This window comes from Delphinapterus leucas, chromosome 8 (assembly GCF_059928025.1).
Source record: "Delphinapterus leucas isolate spDelLeu-1000000601 "Yukka" chromosome 8, BTC_Dleu_Yukka2, whole genome shotgun sequence".
Taxonomy (NCBI): domain Eukaryota; kingdom Metazoa; phylum Chordata; class Mammalia; order Artiodactyla; family Monodontidae; genus Delphinapterus; species Delphinapterus leucas.
In genome coordinates, this window is record NC_143136.1 from 91,966,055 (window position 1) to 91,992,643 (window position 26,589).

Sequence of the window (26,589 nt, forward strand, 5' to 3'; positions counted from 1 at the left end):
AAAAATTTCCTAGAATTGGAAAGGGAAAATGCAGATATAAAGACCTAAGCCATACAACAGTGGATAATAGAATAATGCAACACAGATAAAGAAGCATCTAGTAATAGGTGAAAATGAGAGGTAGTGTAGGAAAAATGGTTATGGGCTTAGAATACACTAAAACACTTGAACTTGAAATTTTGTTAAAATGAAGTAAAGAGAAACATGAGGTTTCATTTCAACTTACTTGAGGTGATATAATTAAAACACAACAATTAGAGTGTAACGTGCTCTTAAAAGCAAAAATGGTCTAATAGGAAAAGAGAAAAAGATTAACATTTCCTATGTTGAAATCTACAAATAATATGTGATTATGTAAGATACAGAAACTGACAAAAAAATCACCTACCTATAATATCAGATTATATTGACAAAGATAGGAAGTTTTGGGAAGAAATAAAACAAGCTAAATATCTTTGATATACAGGGTTCATAATTTAATACTTTTCATAAGTTTAAAACAGAGATATATATTCAATATTGTTTATAAAAATGAAAGAAAGTAGTAATGTTAAATTATGCAAGTGCATAGAAAAATGAAAGCAAACGGAAACAGTCAAAACTTCAAGGATCCTTCTTTTAAAGCATAAAACACAACAGATGCCAGTTTTAAAAATTAGAATAAATTTTAAACGGTCCTATGAAAAGCCAAAGAAAATGAATGTATACTTGTAATAGAAGTCTTTTTCAAAAGAAAATAGCATAGAAAATATTGAGTGAAGATAACACAAATAAAAAGAAAGTAAAGTAGAAGGAAGACAAAAATAGAATAAAAAGGCAAAGTTTTGATGAAAAAAGATCCATTGAAGCAAACATTTATGAAGTTTATTGTGCTAAATACTATGGTATCAAACTATAGAAATGAAACACAATTATAAAAGCAAGGAGAATCTGACAGAAATACAATCATAATAGCATGCTCTAGTAGACCACTGTCAGTCTATAACTTTTCAAATGGCTAATGACAAATATGGACACAAGAATATTGAAAACTACTATAAATAGAGCTGAATTTTTCCATATATGTGCATGCATCCTAAGAAAGGCAATAACTCATTTTTTTTCAAGCATAGCATATTCTTGAAAAAAGCATATGTCAATATTTGTTGACATCAACAAATATCACACACAAGTTTCCTAAGCAAACCACATTTTTTTTTAACATCTTTCTTGGAGTATAATTGCTTTACAATGTTAGTTTCTGCTTTATAACAAAGTGAATCAGCTATACATATACACATATCCCCATATCTCCTCCCTCTTGCATCTCCCTCCCACCCTCCCTATCCCACCCCTCTAGGTGGTCACAAAGCACTGAGCTGATCTCCCTGTGCTATGTGCCTGCTTCCCACTAGCTATCTAGTTTACATTTGCAAACCACTTTTTTTTAAATGGAAATAGAAATAAATAAAAAAAGATTAAATAAGAAAAGCTCTGAAATTTAAAAACGTAAACAGCTGTTTTACAAAGTATATGTAAGACACAGAACATCTGTATTTTGATGAGCTTTTTAGATAACACTGAAAATGGGAATACTTCATATCAAACTTAAGGTCAGAGCAAAACTTAATATTCCAGCTGGTCTCACCCTGCCCAATTCTATTATAAATAAATCCTATAATATCCTTGATATTAACATCCTTGAATGTTTTCATTACTACAAAATGCAGTATTAACACACATTAACAAGTGCCTTATTCTAGTTGGAAAAATATGCACCTTAACCCCCCCCAAATAGATTAAGTACAACAAACAAAAATAAGCTGGAAAATTAAAAGACTAGAATTGAGAGAAAAAAATTAAAACTAAAATAGACAAACTTCTGGCATATCTAGCCAAAATAAATGAAGAGAAAAGAAATAAATGAGATGAAAATGAAAGGAGATACAATAACAGATACAGAAAGCCTCCTCCCCAAGGGAAATTTTAAAACTTACTGAAATATATGTATATTATTCTCACAATTAACTCAAGGGATAATATGGAGTGGAGACAAGCCCCCTTGGCTGGTTGGAGGACAAGTGGGAATAAAAGAAGGGCTGTTAGAAGCCTGGACTCTGCTCATGAGGAATGTGTGGGGCTGGCTAGCCCCCAAGGCAGGATGGAGAGGGGTGTGCTTTAGCAGCTGCTGGTTTCCCTGGGCTGCCCTGACACATGCCCCAGCCCGAGACAAATGAACACTCCAGCTCCACTCACTCCATGCTGTGACACTGGATTTGGGGTGGTCACAAGCAGGGAAAGGACTTGACCATAGGACGCAGAGGAGACCCGATCCCAGGGAGGAGCCCGGGTGGGGAGGCGGTGGCCTTTGGTGGCGTTTACACAAGCAGTGCCTCAGCAGGAGCCCAGATCTCTGATGGCAGCTGCTCCACCACAGCTCACCCCCTGATATAAGCCAAGAGTCTACAGGGGCCCTGCCTACCCTGTGGAGCAGTTCCACAAAAGGGCAGGGGCAACAGAGGCTGGGGGCAGTGATTAGCTCTGAAGGACCAAGGGGACTTGCACCTAACGCTGCATCTGAATGGAGCCATGAGCACCTGTACAGGCAGTATATCTAACCTCTGTCTGCTGCTGACATGAGCCAAGAGCCTGCATGGGCCCCTCTTGCTTCAACACTCTGCCCCTCTGAGTTAAGGGTCCTGGTACAGGGAGAGGGAAAAACATACACTTAAAGGGAACAGAACCAGCTTGGGGCCGACCCTCAGAGTTTCTGCTCTAGAAACTTGGGATCAGACCCCACCCTTGACAGTGCAGTGATGACCCTTGAGCAGAGGGGAAGTCCTGCCCAACATCTGGCACCAGCTCTAGCACCTACCCCCTACCAGGCAAAAGCTGCCAGCAACCCTGAGGAAAGATGTGACTTGCATCCACATCAAATCCAGCTCTCCCACCAATGACACAGGGCACATGCAGTCTGTATGGGGGTGCTCCCACATAAGGACACCTTTCAAGACTGCTATATTCATGAAAGGCAGAGAAAGTTAAGCCAAATGAAAAGGCAGAGGAACTAGTCTCAACTGAAAGAGCAAGAGAAAACCCCTGAAAAAATACATAATGATACAGAAAAAAACATTTTACCAGATAAAGAATCCAAGGCATTGGTAATAAAAATGTTAACTGAATTAAGGAAAAGAACTGATGTCCACAGTGAATGTGTTAATAAGGAAGGAAATAGAAAATATAAAAAAGACAAAATCATAAATGAAGAACTCAATAGCTGAAATAAAAAACACACAGGAAGGAATGAATAGCAGACTAAGCAATAAAGAGGGAGGCATAAAGTGATCTGGAAGCAGAATGATGGAAATCATCCAATCAGAACAGCAAAAAGAAAACAAATTAAAAAAATAAAAACAGGACTTCCCTGGTAGAGCAGTGGTTAAGAATCTGCCTGCCAATGCAGGGGACACGGGTTCGATCCCTGGTCCGGGAATATCCCGCATGCAGCGGAGCAACTAAGCCCATGTGCCACAACTACTGAGCCTGCACTCTAGAGCCTGCGAGCCACAACTACTGAGCCCGCACACCACAACTACTGAAGCTGCGTGCCTAGAGCCCATACTCTGCAACAAAGAGAAGCCACCGCCATGAGAAGCCCGCGTACTACAGTGAAGAGTAGCCCCCACTCACTGCAACTAGAGAAAGCCCGCACACAGCAATGAAGACCCAACACAGCCAAAAATAAATAAATAAATATATTAAAGGAAAATAAATTAAAAAAAACAATTTAAGAGATCTATGAGATAACATTAAGCATACCAAAATTCACATTATAGGGGTCCAGGAGGAGAAGAGAGAGAGAAGGGGATCAAAAATGTATTTGAGGAAATTATGGCTGAAAACTTCCCAAAACTGAAGAAAATAGATATCTGGATACAGGGAGCACAGATGGTCCCCAACAAGATGAACCAAAACAGACCCACACAGAGACATATCATAATTAAAATGGCAAAAGTTAAAGATAAAGAGAGAATTCTAAAGGTAGCAAGAAGAAAAACAAAGTGTCATATACAAGGGTATCCCCATAAAGTTATCAGCTGATTTCTCTACAGAAACTTTGGAGGCCAGAAAGGAGTGGCATGAAATATTCAAAGTGCTGAAAAGGAAAATCCTGCACCTAGGGTACCCTACTCAGCAAAATTATCAGTTAGAATAGAAAGAGAGATAAAGAATATCTCAGACAAGTAAAAATTAAGAGTTCATTGATCCTAACCTAGCCTAAAAGAAATGTTAGAAGGTCTTCCCTAAGTAGGAAAAAAGTAAGAATCTACAGGAGAGGGAAAATTCCACTAGGAAAGGCAAATTTATAGTAATGATTGAGGATCAACCACTTAAATAAGCCATTATGAAGATTAAAAGACAAAAAAAGTTGTAAAAGCAACTATAACTACAAGAGACAGTTAAGGGATAAGCATGAAGATGTAAAACATGACATCAAAACCACAAAATGTGGGGGAGGGGAGTAAAAAAATGTAGACCTTTTAGAATCTGTTTGAACTTAAATGATTACCAATTTGAAACAAGTAGATATAGTTAGAGGTCAATGTATATGAACTCCATGGTAACCACAACTCAAAACCTATAACAGTTAAACAAAAACAAAGGAACACAAACATATTGCTAAAGAAAATTATTAATCAACAAGGGAAGAAACAAAAAGAAGACATGAACAGGAAGAGCTACAAAAACAACCAGAAAACAAGTAATGAAATGGCAAAAGTACATACCTATCAATAATTACTTTAAATGTCTATGGACTATATCTTCCAATCAAAAGACATAGGGTGGCTGATTGGATAAATAAAAAGGACCATTCAATATGCTGCCTACAAGAGACTCACTTTAGAGCTAAAGAAACAGACAGACTGAAAGTGAGGGGATAAAAAACGAAAAGAAAAGAAAGCAGGGGTAGCAATACTTACATCAGACAAAACAGACTTTAAAACAAAGGCTATTACAAAAGACAAAGAAGGGCATTATATAATGATAAAGGGACAAATACAAGAAGAGGGTATTACACTCATTAAAATATATGCACCAAGTATGGGAGTACCTAAATATATAAAGCAAATAATAATAGTCATAAAAGGAGAAATTCACAATAATACAAAAAATAGAAAAATAGCTGGGAATTTTAACACCACACTTACATCAATGGAGAGGTCATCCAGACTGATAAAAAACAAATAAAACAAACAAAAAAAACAGCAATAGGACAACAGCAGTCTTAAATGACACATTAGACCATAGGACTTAATGGACATCTACAAGACATTACACCCCAAAACAACAGAATACACATTCTTTTCAAGTGCACATGGGATACTGTACAGGATAGAACACATGCTAAACCACAAAACAAATCTCAACAAATTTAAGAGGATAGAAATTATATCAAGCCTCTTTCTGACAACAGTTATGAAACTAGAAATCAATTAGAGGAAGAAAAATGGGAAAATAACAAAAACATGGTGTCCAAACAACATGCTACTAAAGAACCAATGGGTTAATGAAAAAAACCAAAGAAGAAATCAGAAAATACCTCAAGACAAATGAAAATGGAAACACAATACTCCAAAATCTATGGGATGCAGCATAAGCAGTTCTAAGAAGGAAGTTTATAGCAATGCAGGCCTTCCTCAAGAAACAAGAAAAATCCCAAATAAACAACCTAACTTACTACCTAAAAGAACCAGAAAAAGAACAAACAAATCCCAAAGTCAGCAGAAGGAAGAAAATAATAAAGATAAGAGAAGAAATAAAATAATGATTAAAAAAATAGAAAAGATCAGTGAAACCAAGAGCAGGGTTTTTTTTTTAAAAGATAAACAGTATTCATAAACCTTTTGCCAGGCTCACCAAGAAGAAGAGAGAAGGGGACAAATAAACAAAATAAGAAATGAAAGAGAAGGAATGAAAAATGATACCGCAGAAATACAAAAAATCATAAGACAATACTACAGTTATTATGTCAACAAATTGGACAACCTAGAAGAAATGGACAAATTTCGAGAAAGCTACAACCTGACAAGACTGAATCAAGAAGAAACAGATCATTTGAAGAGACTGATCACTAGTAATGAAAGTGAATACAAAAATTCCTAGCAAACAAAAGTCCAGGACTGACCAGAAGGCTCCACAGGGGAATTGTACTAAACATACAAAGAAGAACTAATACTTATCCTTCTCAAACTATTTCAAAAAATTGAAGAGGCTGGAACATTCCCAAATCCATTCTACAAGGCCATCCTTGCCATGATACCAAAACCAGACAAAGACACTACAAAAAAAATAAAATTACAGGCCAATTATTCTGATGAATATTATTCTGATGAATATAGATGCAAAAAATCCTCAACAAAATATTAGCAAACCAAATCCAACAATATGTAAAAAGGATCATACAACATGATCAAGTGGGATTTATTTCAGAGTTATAAGGATAGATCAAGATTCACAAATCAACTAATGTGATACACTACATTAACAAAAGGAAGGATAAATATCACAAGATCATCTCAAGATGCAGGAAAAGCATTCGACAAAATTCAATATTTATTCATGATAAAAACTCTCATCAAAGTTGGTATAGAGGGAATGTATCTCAACATAATAAAAGCCATTTATGACAAACACACGGCTAACATCATCCTCAGCAGTGAAAAACTGAAAGCCTTTCGTCTAAATTCAGGAATAAGACAAAGATACCCACTCTCACCTCCCCCCCCAACATTTAACATAGTATTGGAAATCCTAGACACAGCAACCATATAAGAAAAAAAGAAAATAAAAGGCATTCAAATTGGAAAAGAAGAAGTAAAACTGTCACTATTAGAAGATGACATGATACTTTATACAGAAAACTCTAAAATCTCTACCCCAAAACTATTCAAATTAATAAATGAATTCAGCAAGGTTGCAGCATTCAATATTAATATACAGAAGTTTGTTGCTTTTCTATATGCTAATAATGAACTATCAGAATAAGAAAGTAAAAAAAAAATCCCATTTAAAATCACATCAAAAAGAATAAAATACCTATGAATAAACTTAACCAAGAGATGAAAGGCCTGTACTCTGAAAACTATAAAACATTGATAAAGGAAATTGAAGATGATATAAAGAAATGGAAAGATATCCTCGTGCTCTTGGATTGGAAGAATTAATATTATAAAATGGCTATACTGCCCAAAGCAATCTACAGATTTAATGCAATACCAATCAAAGTACCCATGACGTTTTTTACAGAACTAGCACAAATAATCCTAAAATTCATATGGAATCACAAAAGACCTCTCACTGCCAAAGTAATCTTGAGAAAGAAGAACAAAGCTGGAGGTATCACCCTCCCTGACTTCAGATTGTACTGCAAAGTTACAGGAATAAAAACATCATGGTGCTAGCACAAAAACATAGATCAATGGAACAAAATAGAGAGCCCAGAAATAAACCCATGCACCTACAGTCAATTAGTCTACAGCAAAGGAGGCCAGAATATACAAGAGAGAAAAGACAATCTCTTCAATAAGTGGTGCTGGGAAAACTGGACAGCTACATGTATAACAATGAGATTGGAACATTACCTCACACCATATACAAAAATAAACTCAAAATGGATTAAAGATCTAAATGTAAGATCTGAAACCATAAAACTCATAGAAGTGAACATAGGCAAGAACACTCTTTGACATAAATCATAGCAATATTTTTTGGATGTATCTCCTAAAGCAAAAGAAATGAAAGCAAAAATAAACAAATGGGACAAACTGAAAAGTTTTTACCTAACAGTGGAAACCATTGACAAAACAAAAAGACAACCTGTAGAATGGGAGAAAATACATGTAAATGATATGACCAACAAGGGGTTAATATCCAAAATATATAAACAGTTCATAGAACACAATATCAACAAAACAAACAACCCAATCAAAAAAATGGGCAAAAGAACTGAATAGACATTTTTCCAAAGAAGACATACAGATGGCTAAGAGGCTCATGAAAAGATTCTCAATGTCACTATTAGAGAAATGTGAATCAAAACCACAATGAGATATCACTTCACACCTGTCAGCATGGCTATCATCAAAATGTCTACAAATAACAAATGTTGGCAAGGATATGGAGAAAAGGAAACCCTTGTACACTGTTGGTGGGAATGTAAATTAGTGCAGCCACTATCAAAAACAGTATGCAGATTCCTCAAAAAACTAAAAGTAGAACTACCATACGAACCAGCAATTCCACTCCTGGCTATATATCCAGAAAAAAACCCAACTAAAACAGTAATTCAAAAAGATGAATGCACCCCAACGTTCATATCAACACTATTTACAATATCCAAGATAAAGAAGCAACCCAAGTGTCCATCAACAGACGAATGGATAAGGAAGATGTATTTTATATATACAATGAAATATTACTCAGCCATAAAAAAGAATGAAATTCTGCCATTTGTAGCAATGTGGATGAACCTAGAGAATATTATGCTTAGTTAAATAAGTCAGAGAAAGACAAATAATGTAAGATATCACTTACATATGTAATCTAAAAAATGATGCAAATGAATGTACTTAGCAAAAGAGAAAAGACTCACAAATACAGAAGACAAACTAGTGGTTACCAATGGAGAGAGGGAAGTAGAGAGGGGCACGTTAGGGGTATGAGATTAAGAGATGCAAACTACTATGTATAAAACAGATAAGTAATAAGGATATATGGTATAGTATAGGGAATTATAGCCATTATCTTATAATAACTTTCAATGGAGTATAATCTAGAAAAATACTGAATCACTATGCTGTACACCTGAAACTGATATAATGTTGTAAATCAACTAAACTTCTATTTAAAAGAATGGCTCAAACATCACATTATGATTGAAACCAGTAAAAAACTGAAATAATTTTTATTTGATTTTTAGCATTATTTAGAAAGTTCCTTCTAATAAAATATGTCCAGAATAAAATGATGTAAATATCAAAAAAGCTAGATAAAAATAGTTATTTGCAGATTATATGATTATATATAAGTTGTATGATTATATGATAAGGGAAACCTAAATACAGAACCAATAAAGAAAGCTACCAGAATTAATAAGAAAATTTAGAAAACATGCTGAATGTGATATATATATATTTATATATATATATATATATATATAAAAACATCCAATAGTTTAATTAGACATCAGATCAGAGCTCAAGAAACAAAATATTATTAGCAGTGCCTAAGCCCAGATCATGCCTTCTTCTAGTCACAAATCACTCTTAGACATTGTGAATGTTACACTGTTCAATTTTTATTTTTTTTAATTAAAACAAATTTTGTCTTCCATTTAAGTGTGTTGAAGTTTGTTCTGGCAGGCAGTAAAGTTACTGGTGGATCTCCTTGATCCTTCTAAGGTTTGTCTAAATTTCATTAGGGTAATTGTAGAGTAGACTTTACACTAGGGTTAATTTAGCCCTTCTTCTAGGGCATAACCCTTGTCAGGTCATTGTCAAATGGCCTGAGGGCTTGAAGAGGTATCTCTGAACTGGCTCCGGAGTCATTCTTTGTCTGAACTCATGGAGCTTCACTCCATGCATGTGCAAATTAGTTTTAACCACAGACTTAAAGGGACCCCTATATGGATATCTAGATTTCTTTCTTTGCCTAGCTGTACTCTCTTCAATATTTTGCCCTTCAAATTTCAGCCTCCTCTACCTCTCAGACCTCTGATTTCTGCCACTTCACTATATTCTTGTTGGGATATCGTTCCTGGAACCATAATCCAGAAAATTCTCTATCCTGAAAGCCATGGTGATTGTAAGGCTCACCTCATCTGGTTTTCTTCCCTTAGGATCATGGTTCCATGCTACCTATTGGCCAATGTCTAAAAACTGTTGTTTTATATATTTTGCTCTTCTTTTAGTTGTTTACAATGGGAGCATAAATTGAATCTAATCCAAATAAAACAACTGATATTCCATCCTTGCTAGAAGTTCTCTGTCCTCTCCAATTCTCCTTGAACCTTACAATCATGCTGCTTTAATCATAAATGAGTTAATTAATTTTTGACACTTTGTATGACAGTCATGTTTTTAATTTTTTGAAAATCATCCTCCTACAAGGTATAAAAAATACTGTGGTTTTTCTGTTGTCATTGTAATTAGTCTTATTTCTTAGGAAGATATATAAAAGTATTTATGGATGAACTGATACAAAGTGTGGGATATACTTTAAAGTCATTTATAGGAGAAGGGATAAGAACTGGGGAAGAAGAAATGAGTAAAATTGTCATATGTAGATAACTACTGAAGCTGGGCGATCAATATTGAAGTTGGGTGATTAATTTATGGGGCTTATTACATAATTTTTTCTGAGAATTTATATTATAAAGTAGAGATAAAGACAGGTAGAGAGAGAGGGAGAGAGAAAGACAAGCATAGACAGACAGAGACATTGAGAGCAATGGAACCCTTATTTTGTATTTCAAGTTGGTGTTAGTGAGAGTCAGAAATTGTACTGCATAAAAAAGAACGATAACAAACATTAAATTTTAAAAACTGGAGCAGCTCAAAGACTGCTTCTATAGGATTGTCATTTGCTGCTAACCTGAATGAAATGAGATACCTTCTGTTATAGGACCTAATGTGGTTGTGGAAATAAGAATGGTTCTGAGTGATATGAAAGCTCACTGCACACAGGGGTGAAATACTCCACAAGTCCCTGAGTAATGAATTACTGGCTTCTGACAAGAGCCAGTATCAATTTAACAGAAGCAACCAGAATTTGCAATCCAGAATATAGGAAATTATCATCTTTCTCCTCTGGCTTTCAGTTGTGAGTCAAAGGAAAGCACTGGGCAGCCTGAGGGTCGTGATCATTAGACATGCCCTCCAGAGACAAATAGAGGTTGTCATGTGCATGTTACTGACCGTGAGGAAAGGCTGATGAAGCACTTGGAGCTGAGGACTAGTCGTAAACATTGGGGTAAACTGCTTTCCTGGAAACGTAACTTTCAGAGGTAATGCCAAGGTGCTGAAAATGCTGAGTCATCAGCAATAGAATGTCACTGTTGATAGCCCTTACCAAAAATAACACAGGAGCACCATGAAAAAAAAAAAAAAAGGTATTTTTCTTAACTTCAAATGTTTAATTCTGGAGCACTTATCAGAAAACTGGCATGAATTTCTCCTTCTCTTTTAAAGCAGTGTCTGTGTCTTTGCCTGCAGGAGTAATAGCAGTGTGTACATGCCGGTATATATCTGCACTGGCTTTCATTAGTGTATGCTGTATAGATAAAGAATTAGAGAAAAGAGTAAAGTATAGAAGAAATATGTATTTTGGAAGTGCACTAAGACTATGACAGGATCTAGATTTGATGACACTTAAGCCCTATATAGTTTCTTTGCAAAGTTTCCCTTTGTGATCTTTCTCCAGAGGTTGTTCTGGTGATAATGCAAAGGTTTGAATCACTGTTTGATCGTGAGGTTGTATTCGGACCACTGTTTAATGAGCCTCCAATTTCCACAGTGTGAGAAGATGCCCAGCTGCAGCTCTAGCCAGCCTTTGATGCATTCAGCTGGGAGTGAATCAACTGAAGTTCAAATACGTTTGCTAAACTTAAGTCATCTTTCTGGAGAGGGTTTGTGCAGGCTTCCTTCTGTAAAGTATACAGCAGCTTGGAAATTCATCTCCAAGACCCTCCTTGCTGCTTCTTGTCAATACAATTGTTTAAGAAATTTCTTTGCCAAGCCTCCAAGGAGAATCATAAATAGGAACTCTTTAATTCTCAATGGAGATTTTCTGTCAGGGTTGGTATCATAAATAAAGAGAACCATGTATCCCTTCAGATGTGTCAGGCTCTGAGAAGTTTGTGAATTCAGAAATTTATAAACCTCTCCTGAAGATTCTGTGAATACTCATCAGTATAATTTTGAAGTATGAAGGATAAGGAATAAAAACTGGAAAACATTAGGTAGATTAAAGAGGAATATTGGGTAATAAACAATGAACTATTAAATATATACATATATGTACTTATACATATATGTAGATACATACACATGTATACTTATACACACATGCCTGTAGAGAGTGAACACTATTTCAAAAGGTTTTATATGTATAATTCCAGAAGCTTCCTTTCACATTAAAGCATTCTACAGAAGTGAGCATATTGGAGTCAAAAAACATACATACATGTTGATGTGTGTGTGTATCTTATGGGAACAAGAAAAAAACAGAACATGAAAATCAGTGAAACACATAGTTTTCCATTTTCTTCAAATTCTGCTTTGAATTGTGTTTGTTTCTGCTTGATCCATTTATAGTCTCCAGCTCTTCCCAGGACAGTTAGAATGGTCCCATTCCAATTTTTACTGCCTCTGTCTTGTTTCCTTTTCGTTATAATTGGCAATTGGCAGCTACTGTACGTGCAGTAACCCATCCATTCAGAGTTGTCATTCGGATGCCTTGCTTTTGGGGACCACTATTAAATTAGGCATAAGTCATTTTTCAGCAAAGAAGGTGACATTTTATTTCTGTAAGACCAAGTGTTAACTCATTTTGTGTGGGGGGAAGGGATATTTCCCGTATGTCTTAGAAAATGTACAGCTGTCTTCTGTTTCCTGACATTATGAACAATATAAGGGGGAACTGTGATTTGCTGCTTCTTCTTCCTCCTTCACCTCCCGCCTCCTCTTTTTTTTTTAAACAGACCTGTATTAGGTAATATCCTGTGCTATTCATTTTATAGATATTATCTCTAATCCTTAAGCAATCTGGAAAAACAGTTGTAATTATCCTTATTTTTCTGATAAGGAACCTACAACTCAGAAGTGTAAGTAACTTGGCCACAATCACATAGCCAGCAAGTATTTCAGGGCATTAGCTCGCACCCTCTGTCATGACTCCCTTCCCTTCCTTCTTTGGCAGACTATTCAAATGAAGTAGACTGTTCAATTTAGAAATATCTTCCTTCACAAATATAATAACCACGTAAACCAGAAAAGGAGACTACAAGTTTACAGGAAGTGTGGCTTCTATTTCTTTTCCAGTGGGTAGGAGGGTATATGGTCTCCTGTGTTATACAGTCACTGTGCCTCTTCCTGCTCTTTAAAAGCAAGAGGTTACTAATTTCTCTGAGACTCAGTTTCCTCATCTATACATTGTGGGGATAATAGTATCTATTTCATACTCACATTATGCAGATTAAGTGAAATAATAAAGTGCTAAGTACATTGTCTGGCAGGTGGAAAGCATCTATAAATATAAGCTAAGTTTCCACATAATGCTAGGTGCTTATTCAGTATTCAACTGAAGCATGTTGTGTGACAGGAACTTACAAAGTGTTGTAGGTCAATTATACTTCAAAAACAAACAAACTCATAGAGAAAGAGATCAGCTCCGTGGTTAGCAGAGGCGGGGGTGGGGGGAGAGGGAACTGGAGGAAGGCAGTCAAGAGGTACAAACTTCCAGTTATAAGGTAAGTATGTACCAGGGATGTAGTGTACAACATGATGCATGTAATTAACATGGCTGTCTGTTACATATGAAAGTTGTTAAGAGAGTAATCCTAAGAGTTCTCATCACAAGAGGAAATATTATTCTATTTCTTTAATGTTCTATGTAGATGAGATGATGGATGTTCACTAAACATACTGCGGTAATCATTTCATGATGCATACAAGTCAAATCATTATGCTGTATACCCTAAACTGATACAGTGTTGTATGTCCATTATACCTCAATAAAAGTGGAAGAAAATAAATTTTAAAAATGCCAGTTCCCCCAAAAATGAATAAGTAGGATTATGCCAAAAATTTTAATTCAAATGAGATTGAGAAATAACATGACTTAGAGATAATGCCCAAGAGCCTTGTGAGTGGAAAGGTGTTTCCAGAATAGCAGAATCAACATCACCTGGAAAGTTGTTAGACATGGAAATTCATGGGAACCACCCCAGGCATGCTGACTCGGAATTTCCGGGCTGGGGCAGAGGATCTGTGTGAAAATCACTGACCCAGAGGTTAGAAAAGTCTATTTTTAATTATTTTATATAGTGCCTACCGTCTTATTAGGGAACACTGTGTGACTACTGAATCCTTTGCTACAGTACGTATTTATAAAAGATACTGAGAGCTGTAAACCCCTCGATGCACTGATACTCTGGTAGACATGTTTGGCCTCAGAGGGTAGGACACATACAGGAATTCAAGAAATAGTTTTTAATTAGTTAATTGGTTTTGCTGAGTTTCTTTTCATTAACTGCCAAATCTATTTACTTAACCATGTTTAAAAACATTAGTAAGCTTATTTCACAATAAATAACGTTTTTATAGCTAAATCAAAATATAAATTTCAGAGCATTTTGTGGATATATAACAGAAACATATTTTTGTCTCAGAAATACTGGTGGGTTTTTTTGGAACTTATTTTTTTGTTTGTTTATGCGTTTGGCTCTAAAGAACTGTCCTGGGAAGAAAAAGAAGAAGAAAAAATAACAGTGAATTGGTTTCGTTAACATATGTCACACTGCAGACTATCAAGGAGAACTTGGTAAAATAATGGCCAATATTTAGAATCCATGAATCCGCACAATTATACAATAATTGTTTCCTTTTTTCTCAGGAAATGCACACTGAAGTGCTAATTAAACTTCAGGCACGCAGATCCAGCTTGCTAACTTTGCTATAATCATGACCATGATCACCATCAAGCACCACTTATGTACCCGTGATGTTGGGGCATTATGCCAAGATGCTGCAATTTATTAAAATGATGCAACATATCTGGAGATAGAGAAGACACTCAGGCATGAGTCCTGATTACCATTTTTTGTTTCCCCCATTCTAAAGTCTTTATTTACACTTGAGAGCAGGGTGCACCTGAGAAAGAACGAGGCCATTGTGGTCGGATAGACCTGAGTGACCGTGGATAAGTGTTCTAACATCTTAGCAAAGTGTAGTTATGAAACTTCAGCATGGTGTCAGTTCCATAAGATGTGCTCAATGACAGTATTGTTGTTGTTGTCAGAGCTATTATTATTACTATGTAACAAAGAAGGAATATAAGCAGTTTAAAAAACAACCTTCTCACTTCATGCTGACAGGAAAGTGACTGTCTGTGTCATCCTCCAGACACATGAAAGGAAGTTAAAATACTCTCTCTAGCTCCAATTTCTAAACACTCCAAAAATAAAGTGATTATGTTTAAAGAAGCAGACCTTAAAGAAAATTGCCTCCAAGAAACCTGAAGAAGCAGACACAGAATGCCAGGGCCATCACAACATTGTATAAAATGCTCCCAAGACAAATATGTTAGCTCAGTGGCCAGATACCTTGACTTAAGGGGGCAACGTTTTCATGGCAAAGTGATTACAGCTTGATGGAGTCTTCTGTGAGCAAATTAGAAAAAAAGAAGTGACGGAGATAATGACCTCTGCAATTAATTAAACTTGTTCAGGTTGCTAATTCTTCTGCAAGTTGATTAATAATAAGAGTATATGCTGTCACACCTTCTAAAGTGTGAATGTATGTCCTCAGTCATGGAATAATCATACAGACAGCTCAAACAACTAGCTGTTCTTAAAATAAATGTTGCAACTTAAAGAAAGAGAAGTAGTGAGACTAAATCTACCTTAATTCTTCTAAGATAAATGAGCCAAGAATGTGAGATCAAAGGCACTGGCTCCATCAGACAGAATACAGCTCATCCCCAGCTCCAGCAATGTGTAAATGTGAAACTTTGTGAAAGCTACTTAGCCTTTCTGAGAATCATTTTCTTCAGCTGTCCAATGGGACTGGTAACAGGATATACTTAGCAGGATTATTGCAAGAGCTAAAGGGAATCATTCTTACACATGCCTTGCACAAAATAAGTCCTCATGAAATGTGAACTCTCATTATATTCAAGTTATACACAAAATAAGTGACTTAGTAGGACGAGCATTCCACTCCTACAAATTATCCTTTATTGGTGCCTCTTTATCTTTTTTTTTTTTTTTTTTTGCAGTACGCAGGCCTCTCACTGTTGTGGCCTCTCCCGTTGTGGAGCACAGGCTCCGGATGTGCAGGCTCAGCGGCCATGGCTCACGGGCCCAGCCGCTCTGTGGCATGTGGGATCTTCCCAGACCGGGGCATGAACCCGTGTCCCCTGCATCGGCAGGCGGACTCTCAACCACTGCACCACCAGGGAAGCCCCCTCTTTATCTTAATACTGTATGGTCCTATCCCCAAAGAACAAGGAAAATCCCTTTCAGGAATAGAATTATAGAAACATCAAAGATAAATTTTCAATAATTAATAAGGAATCAACAATTAAAAACTGCAAATATAAGGTATTAACTAACTTCAAAAATATTTTCCAGGCAAAACATTCTCTGACGTAAATCATGCCAAAGTTTTATTAGGTTACTCTCCCAAGGCAATAGAAATAAAAACAAAAATAAACAAATGGGACCCAATCAAACTTACAAGCTTTTGCACAGCAAAGGTAACCATAAACAAAGTGAAAAGACAACCTACAGAATGTGGAATGGGGGACAATATTTGCAAACAATGCAACTGACAAGGGCTTAATTTCCAAAATATACTAATGGCTCATACAACTCAACAACAACGAAACGAACAACCTAATCAAAAAAATGGGCAGAAGACCTAGACATTTCTCCAAAGAAGACATACAGGTGGCAAATAGGCACATGAAAAGATGCTCAACACCACTAATCATTACAGAAATGAACATCAAAACTACAGTGAGTTACCACCTCACACCGGTCAGAATGGCCACCATTAAAAAGTCTACAAATAACAAATGCTGGAGAGGGTGTGGAGAAAAGGGAACCCTCCTACACTGTTGGTGGGAATGTAAATTGGTGCAGCTACTATGGAAAACAGTATGGAGGTTCCGCAAAAAACTAAAAATATGGAGTTGCCATATGATCCAAAAATCCCACTCCTGGGCATATACCCAGATAAAACTATAATGTGAAAAGATACATGCACCCCTGTGTTCATAGCAGCACTATTTACAATAGCCAAGACATGGAAACAATCTACGTGTCCATCAACAGAAGAATGGATAAAGAAGGTATGGTATATATATACACAATAGAATATTACTCAGCCATCAAAAAGAATGAAATAATGCCATTTGTAGCAACATGGATGCAACTAGAGATGATCATACTAAGCGAAGTAAGTCAGACAGAGAAAAACAAATGCCGTATGGTCACTTATATGTGGAAGCTAAAATATGATACAAATCAACATATCTGTGAAACAAAAACAGATTCACAGATATAGAGAACAGACCTGTGGTTGCCAAGGGGGAGGGGGACAGGGGAGGGATGGATTGGGAGTTTGGGATTAGCAAAGGCAAACTGTTACATATAGGATGAATAAACAACAAGGTTTTACCGTACAGCATAGGGAACTATATTCAATATTCTGTGACAAACCATAATGGAAAAGGATATGAAAAAAAACATATATGTATAACTGAGTCACTTTTCTGTACAGAAGAAATTAACACAACATTGTAAATCAACTACACTTCAATAAAATTAAAAAAAATACTTTCCATTTTCATACAAAGATTTCCACAATCTTTCCATAAATTGTCAGTATCACCACTGAAACCAAAGTATCCTAATTCTTTCCTCCCCAACATTTGGAGCCATAAAATATGCTCCTCATTCTCATTTTGTTTTTTAGCTTTTTAGGCAGAAAGGTTAAGTCTAAAATATCCAACGTTATCTTCTGAGATCATTAAGTCGAACCACGCTACGTGAAGAATATTTTGTCATACTCCTCTTATGCTTCCATTTTTTTTTTGAAAAAAAAAAGAGGAAAAAGGCAAGTGCTTTAGACTTTAAAAAAAAAAAAGTGTTTTTTTGGTCAGCTTTGGAAGAAGACCATGGCAAAAGAACACCTCATTTTGGGAAAATAGCACAAGGCAAAAACAGATCATCACTAACGGAAGCTAAATCACACAGTGGAGTTAAGCTACTTAGATATATTGATTCTGCAAGGGTAAAAATGGATTAGAACCAACAGATTATAATGAGGATCATTTTGGTACCACAGAAGCCCCTTTAACAACGGGCGTGCATTCGAATCCTAGTGTGATCATTACAGGCTCATTTTCCTTGTTCGTGTTCCCAGGATAAAGGCCTTAAAGGAAGCACTGGCATTTTAAATTGCTCAGTTTCACATGCTGAAATTTTTTTTTTTTCTTTCTTAGGCAAAATTATTTTCCCATGTTATGAGAAGAATGCTTTGGAGGGCAGCACTGTGAAAGTGCAGAGAACAAAAGGGATGGCAGCCCTGGAGGATTAGGCCACTGACAAGGGAAAAGAAATTACCTGTGGGCATTTGCTCCAAGGTCCCCACTCAGACATGACACATTCACTGGGACACAGAAGAGAGCAAGACTGGGTTTCTGAGGGAACTTCATCCTGGTTGCAAAGGCTGTTATCCACTGCTCCCCCTTCACCATCGGCAGCATTCACGCATCTGCAAAGCAAGATCACGAGATAGCTTGATCGCTTAAAACAGTGGGGAGTAAATTTAAAATAGCTGTGATGTATCGTAATTACTTACCCCTCAGAGATAGTAAAACATAAAATAAGACCAGCAGAGAAACCAGGAAAAAAAAAATCCTTTCTCAGCCAGTCCAGCTTTATTGAGTGATAACTCAGGGCAGAGCCCTTTATTCGGCAAAGCAGAAGACAAGGGACAATTGTCATCTTTGAAGAACTCTCCATCTAAATAGAACTATCTACTGCCGTGGCCTCTCCCATTGCGGAGCACAGGCTCCGGACGCACAGACTCAGCGGCCATGGCTCACGGGCCCAGCCGCTCCGCGGCATGTGGGATCTTCCCAGACCGGGGCACGAACCCGTGTCCCCTGCATCGGCAGGCGGACTCTCAACCACTGCGCCACCAGGGAAGCCCTTTTTTTTTAATTGTAACAAATCTTGAAGACGCTCCTCTGAATAAATCCATTACTTTGTAATAACTAGACCTTTCACAGTTCCCGTGACTCTCTTAGACCTTTCCTAGACTTCTCTTTCAGAGCATCTAAGCTTCCCTAGTTTTTGTTTAGTACAATTAAGGTCATAGCAAAGTTATGCAAAAAATAATTGAACATATTTTTCTTTCAGGTATTTTCTGCATTTCAGTAAGGAAGTTTCGTATCATAAACCAAAGGGCAATTAGCAAGCATTTTCATGCAGCAATTGAGCACATGCTATATAGATGCACATATTGTAATTGCTCTGAGATAAGTGCTGATGAAGATGAGATAAATAATCATGTTATTGATTCAATCAAATTAAAACCAAAGTGTTATACTACTATATACCCGCCAGAACGGCTTAAATCAAAACCATGGTAAATATCAAGGGCCGGCAAGAATGTGGAGCAATTGTAGCTCTTCTCACTCTGCTGGCTGGAGCATAAATACTTTGGCAAACTAGTTGGCAGTATCTACTAAATCTAAACATATATATACTATGTAACCCAACAATTTCACTTCTATTTATATACACAAGAGAAATGTGTACAAATGTGGACCACCCCCCCAAAAATAAAACCTGCCTGAAAATGTTCATAGCACCACTATTTATAATCAACTGAATTAGAATCAACAGTAGAATATCTACAATATTTATTCAGCCACAGTAAAACAGAGAAATATATTGTGATAAACTCATTGAATTAAATGCTATAAAGTAAAGAGAATTCATAAACTACTGTTGTATGAATGGAGCTCACAACCATAATGTTGAACAAAAGAAGCTGGACACAAAAGAGTATAGTCTGCATGGTTCCATTCATAGAAAGTTAAGAAATAGGCAATACTCATCTATGGTGTCAGAAGACAGAACAAGCTCATATTTAAATTATTTTCTCAAAAATGTTTAATAAAGACTTGCTATATATAAGCCTCTTTTGCTAGGTGTTGGGATACAAAGATATTTATTAATAATGATTCATTTCATAAATATTTTGAGCGGCTTACTCTGCACCATGCCCTTACTTGGGTACTGGGGTACAGAACTGAAAAAAAAATAGGGACAAGATCCCTTCTTCTTCCAGTGATAATGATCAAGGTAAAGGTGAAAATGACAATGATGATGAGCTAAATGGTGCCATTTACTGATCTGGTAATTTCCGACACAAAGCCACAGCCAAGGAATAAGCATTTTAAGAGGGCTGTGCTGGAGAGCTTTTGGTGCTCCCCAAATCATGCTATGCTGGAATGAATTACCCTATACATTCTGAGTTTCTTTTATACAAACAATATTTTTTTTTGATTCAGGAAAACTGCAAAGTAGTCTATCAGCTGGTGCAAAATAAAATAAACTTTATGAGGTGCTAAGTAATACAAACTTAGATATTGTGTAAAGCAGGTTAACAGAGGATGGTAAAAGGAGAGAAAATGTCGTGCCTTCTAATATAGGGAGGCAAGGTACAGAGTCATCTACGGACTTTAATTGCTTTTGTGGTAATAGTCAATAGTGGAAGGAGGGACCACGAAATGGCTTTAATGTCTTTCCCTGGGCAAACTTAAAAGCTGAAAATTGCTTTCCTTCTTGCCTGCACACTCTCAGCTGATGTTCTTTTATGATTTCACTGAAAAAGAAGAGGTAATACTTCTGGTCAATGGTGTCCAGTTGAACATATGCATTAGTCTTTGTTCACTCCCAATAAGCCACAAAGACAATAGTAAAGGAATTTGTTACAAAAAGACTAACAAAACAAAACAAAGGAGGGAGGGTAAGGCAGTATCCTACAAGGACAAAGAACATGGGAGAGGACAAAGGCAGCAATGGAAAATAGATAGGCTAGTGGTAACTGACTTAGCACACCCAGAAAGCTGATTACTAAGCCTTGGAGGGAAAAGAAAGAAAGTCACTCCATTTACACATCAGAACACATGGAAAATTCAGGCATTTACCTTTGGAAATGTGAATGAAGGTGAGGTAGAAAAACTGGAGGATTTATTGAGAGTGTGTTTAAGAAGTACCTAAGCTCTCAAATCCCAATTCCCCAATTCCCAGAGCGAGGTGATGGCCCCAGCCCTGCCCCTGCAGGTAACTGAAGGTTTATTATCTGGAGAGGTTCACAAAACAGGTCTTTGGATTAGAGAACACATGGCCCAATTAAGGATGGGAACATCATATTGAAAACAGGGTTTAAGGAGAAGTTAACATATTGAAAAGAATGACTACTACCTTAGTGACTTAAACAATGCACATTTATTATTTTTCAGTTCTGTAGTATAGAAATCCAACATGGAACTCACAAGGCTAACATCAGTGCTCTGGCAGAGCTGCATTCCTTTCTGGAGGCTCTAGAGGAGAATCGTCTCCTTACCTCTTTCATGTTCTAGAAGCCACCCACATGCCTTGGGGCCATGGCCCCTTTCTCTGTTTTCAAAGTCAGCAGCCTTCTATCTCTCTGTGTCTTGCTTCTTTAGTCACATTTTCTGTTTTTCCTTTCCCATCTCCTCATCCACTTTTAAGGACGCTGGTGAATAAAATGTTCCCATCCAGAGGATCCGTAATCTTTCCATCTCAAGATCTTTAACTTAATCACATCTGTGAAGAATCTTTTGCTATTTAAGGTAACATATTCACAGATTTCAGGGGCTAGAATGTGGATATCTTTGGGAGCCATCATTCTGTCTACCACATCAGCCTTTTTTCATTGGGTTTCCCAAATACTGGTTGCTAGGATTATCTGTTTCACATGTGATTTAAGAAGAGTGTCTTCTAGGGGTCCTGACAAGCACAAGAGTAAAGACTTAAAAGACTGAAATTGAAGGTGTTCCCAAATAAAAATGCCCCTGTAGTTACATATCCTGCATCATCGATTTCCTTGCCATATCTCCCTTTGATCATCACCTTCATTTCCACTCAGGCTCATTACAAAACTGCTTTAAAGCATGTCTATATTTACTATCTCCACACCCTCTCTCCTCTTCCTCCATTATTACCTCTTGGACTTACTTTAATCACACTTTTACTATCATTCCAGAGAAAACTCATATCAAGATCATCAACAGAGTCCCCTTTGCCAAACTCAATAGCCAATTCTTATCTTAGTAAACTTCTCAGAGCCATTTGAAACAATTGATTACTCTTTCTTTTTTGAAAAACTCTAGTCTTCCCATTTTCTTGGTCTTCCTTCTAGTTGACTGGCTCTTTCCCAGTCTCATTTGTAAGATCTTTCCCTTTGCTCTAATCTATGAATATCTGTGTTCCCCAGGGCGCAATTTCTTTCTTTCTTATCAATATATTTCAAATTTATAGCTGACGCCTAATTTATACCCCCATTACTCTCTGAACTCCAATCTGTCACTCCAAGCCTTCTCAGTTGGAAAACTAATATCTCAAATTTATTGTGTTCCAAAGCTAGCTTTTGATTTTCTCTCTCAAATTTGCTACTAATATTTCTCATCTCAACAAATGGCACCACCATTCTCATGATTGCTCAGGCCCTGAAACCTAGCAATCATCTTCGATACTTCTCTTTTTTCCACATTCTACAATCACTGTATAAGCAAATCCGGTCATCTGTACCTTCCAGATACAGTCCAAATGTGACCACCTCACCACCTTCCCTAGTACAAAGGCCGTCTGACCATCAGCCTCTCTCACCTGGAATTCTGGGATGTCATTCAAACCTTCATCCCTGCCGCTGCTTACACACCCCAAAATTCCTTCTCTATACTCCATCTAGCAAGGTCCTTTTCAAACGTAAATAAGAGCATGTCATTCACTCTGTCTCAGACCTCCCATAGCTTCATGATGCTGTTAGAAAAATATATTTTAACCTTATTTTAGAAGACTATACAATTTGAGTACTGACACCAGCCATATGGGACGTGGTGTAATCCATCTTGTTATAACAAGCCAAGAAGGTTCCTGCTTTGGAACTCCTTCCCCTTGGAATTCTCTTAATATAGATCTTTACATTCATTCAAGTCTCTCACATTTTTCAGGTCTCTGCTTAAATGTTTTGCTGACCAGCCTCTCCAAAACAGTAGCCTCCATCACACCAATCCAATTTTATTTTTTTCTTGGCATTTCATAGCAAAGACATTCCATTATATAGTATTTTATGCATTTATTTTTTTCCCTGCTGCTCTAAGTTCTTTGAGGACAGTAATTTGTTCACTTTTGCATCCCCAATGCCTGATACATAAAAGGCAAATATTCATAAATATTTTTTGAATTCATAAATGATTGCTGTCATGTATGAACCATGAAGATGTCCTCTAGTTTGGAGGTTTCACCAAAGATAAACGGATAAACTGTTTCACTCACTAGAACACCATTTTATTAAGGTCAATAATGGTTTGGAAAGCAATATGGCTGGAAAACCTGCTTCACATATATATAAAGTATGTAACACAGTGAGTCTGCATTAGTTAGCTAGGGCTGCCATAACAAAATATCACACACTGTGTGGCTTAAACAACATACGTGTAAGGCTTGAGACTGAAAGTCTGAGATCAAGGTGTTGGCAGGGTTGGTTTCTTCTGAGGGCTCTCTCCTTTGACTTGTAGATAGCCACCTTCTACCTGTATTTTCACATGGTTTTTTCCTCTGTGTGTGTCTGTGTCCTAATCTACTCTTCTTATAAGGACATCAGTCAGATTGGATTAGAGCCTGCCCCAATGATCTCATTTAACATTAACTACCTCTTTAAAGGCCCTGTCTCCAAATACAGCCACATTTTGAGGTATTGCGGGTTAGGACTTCAATACATAGATTTGGGTCAGGGGGACACAATTCAGCCCATAACACATATCTTGTAGTTGTGTTATTTTTATTATATCAGGCTTCATCCATTTGAGCTGAGAGGCATGGCTTAAAGGCCCTCTTGTTCAAGTGTGTTTTTCCTCAATCAACCTGCCACAATTCTGCCACTAGCAATTTACTCTCTTAAAGCTTTCCTTTCTCTCCTGAGACTTTGCTTTAATACTGCTAAGAGGCCAGGCTGGGGTGAGAGTGAGAAGTGCCACAGCTCATTTACACATATTACTTGATAAGCTAGCCTGGTCAATCATTTCTCAAAGCCATGAGAAAATAGGACGTAACAGACACCGATTTACCATATGCTAACACATATATATGGAATCTAAGAAAAAAAATGTCATGAAGAACCTAGGGGTAAGACGGGAATAAAGACACAGACGTACTAGAGAATGGACTTGAGGATATGGGGAGGGGGAAGGGTAAGCCGTGACAAAGTGAGAGAGTGGCATGGACATATATACACTACCAAACGTAAAACAGATAGCTAGTGGGAAGCAGCCGCATAGCACAGGGAGATCAGCTCGGTGCTTTGTGACCACCTAGAGGGGTGGGATAGGGAGGGTGGGAGGGAGGGAGACGCAAGAGGGAAGAGATATGGGAACATATGTATATGTATAACTGATTCACTTTGTTATACAGCAGAAACTAACACACCATTGTAAAGCAATTATACTCCAATAAAGATGTCAAAAAAAAAAAAAAGAGACACAGATTTTGAAGAAAAAGAGGTAGACGCCCAAGTTTGGCAGCCTGAGCAACTAGCCCCCAGGGGAGCAGGCAGTGAACAAAGGGAAGGAAAGACAATTTGTCTATTAGCCCTTTGCCTGGGTTGGTGATCAGGAGCACGTCTATGATTATGCTAGCAGCTATTTCTTCCAACAGGCTTACCAGTGATTTTGCAACATTGCGACTAGGTAAGACTCAGAATTGGTGGGTATTGAATTACTGAATCAAGTAAGTTCACTGGTGCTGAATAACAATAAACACATAGAAGTAAGCTCTGCCTCGGCAACTGACTTCATAGATAACTTGATAGGGAGCTACCTGCTTTGGGCACCGTGTGTCCACTTGAAATGGAACTTCCTAAATCTAGCAAAATGATACACTATGCTCATGCAACTGAATAGTTGACCACACTGGGTTTTCTTCTTGATTTTACATACTAAATCATTGTTTACGATTAATATTTTGGCTTTTGCTTATTCATTCTCTAACATTTGTTGCTATTTTCCTCAGTTGGTAATAAAAGTATCCTTCTTTCTTCCCAAATCATTTCTAAATAGACTTTTTCGATGAACTCAGCTGTTTCCTTTGCATCGCTGCCATATTTACCAAACAAAAATGTTAAACTCCCTCAGTAAATAACTGAGCATTCACTAAATTCTTTCAGAGCTGTGTTCTTTTTATATTAAAATATATCATTACTGTTCACAGGTATTCTCATATTAGTTTCCAAGGCTAACGGTGGAAATTATTAAAGGCCTTAAATTGACCTTTCAATGTACTGACATCCAAAATTAAGATAATGCCCATCAATTGTACTAACACAGCGCAAAAGAGAGACATGGCATCACAGTCAGAATCACCTAATTTGTTAGCAGTGATGGCCACGTATCACTGCAGGGATGTGGGCGTGCTCCATGCAGTTGGTTTTTCCACTGATATCATTTGCAGGAAATGTTAAGGATTGTGGCTGCGATGCAGACAGAATCCCACAATATTCATGGCAGCTCAAGGCACATATACTTCCAGGGATACTTAAAGATGACCAAAAGCCAGAGGATACTGTGTGAAAATCAGAGTATACTTGGATAAGCAACACTGTTGTTTTTATAAAAATATATAAATTCCACTGCCACATTTCCCCAGTGTCTCCATTTCCACACACCTGATTTTCCTAGATTGCATTCCTCCTCCACAGCGCAGGGACCTCAGCTCATTGTGGATTTTGCATGGAGACCAGTGTTCTACAACCCAGGAATACTGATTGCACTCACTGTAACACGGGACTGCCTCGTGTACCTGTCAAGAATAGGAAAGGAAAAGAAAATTATGTGGCACTATCCAAGTTACGGAGAAACAGCCTATCTTTTAGTAAAGTCGGCTGAACAGAACCCAAGAACTGTACTCTGGCCCCAATAGCCAAGTTGTGTTCCCCAAAAGCAAGATATATTTGGCTTCTCTGAAATTACTGACTTACCTAAAGAAACATACAGGGGAAATCAACTAGAATATGATGGCATGCCTTTGCAGAAGAGAACAAAGGACAGTCCTTATCTACCGCCAAGAACAGGAATTCCATTACCTTTTCATTTCCTCAAAGAGCTCACACAGCATCTATTAAGATGGTCCAGCTCTCAATTATATGGTATACTGTATTCTCAGATGTACTTTACAATGTCAATTGACACAAATAGAGGTAAGGCAAATTTACTCTTGAATATAAGGTTCTTAGAATGCAAAAGGAAAGTGGTATTATTTGCACCAGAAATTTCTTTTTATGTCCCCAAATGATCAATGCTAATAGGCAATCATTTAGCCTTCTGGGCATTGTGGCTTTATATGAATTTAGAGATGTGTAGGGTGTTTTCAGAGCATGGCTAGAACACACAGACACACACATACACAAGACAAACACACATGTTAGAGGCTGTGCATGATTACTGACTGTGAATATATATAGATTTATAGTAGAAACAATAAATACAGTCAATGAATTCTTAGGTTACTTC

At 37.1% G+C, this 26,589-nt stretch overlaps 1 protein-coding gene across 1 annotated transcript in view; it reads right to left on the reverse strand.

The window, feature by feature from the left end:
• The window catches only part of THSD7B (thrombospondin type 1 domain containing 7B), a 758,467-nt gene that overhangs the window by 77,104 nt on the left and 654,774 nt on the right, over nucleotides 1-26,589 (reverse strand). The window contains exons 15-16 of the mRNA XM_022569631.3: nucleotides 25,746-25,879; nucleotides 18,389-18,539 (exon numbers count right to left, since the gene is read on the reverse strand). Coding sequence (XP_022425339.2) covers nucleotides 18,389-18,539; nucleotides 25,746-25,879 — 285 coding nt within the window. The remainder of the gene's footprint in view (nucleotides 1-18,388; nucleotides 18,540-25,745; nucleotides 25,880-26,589) is intronic.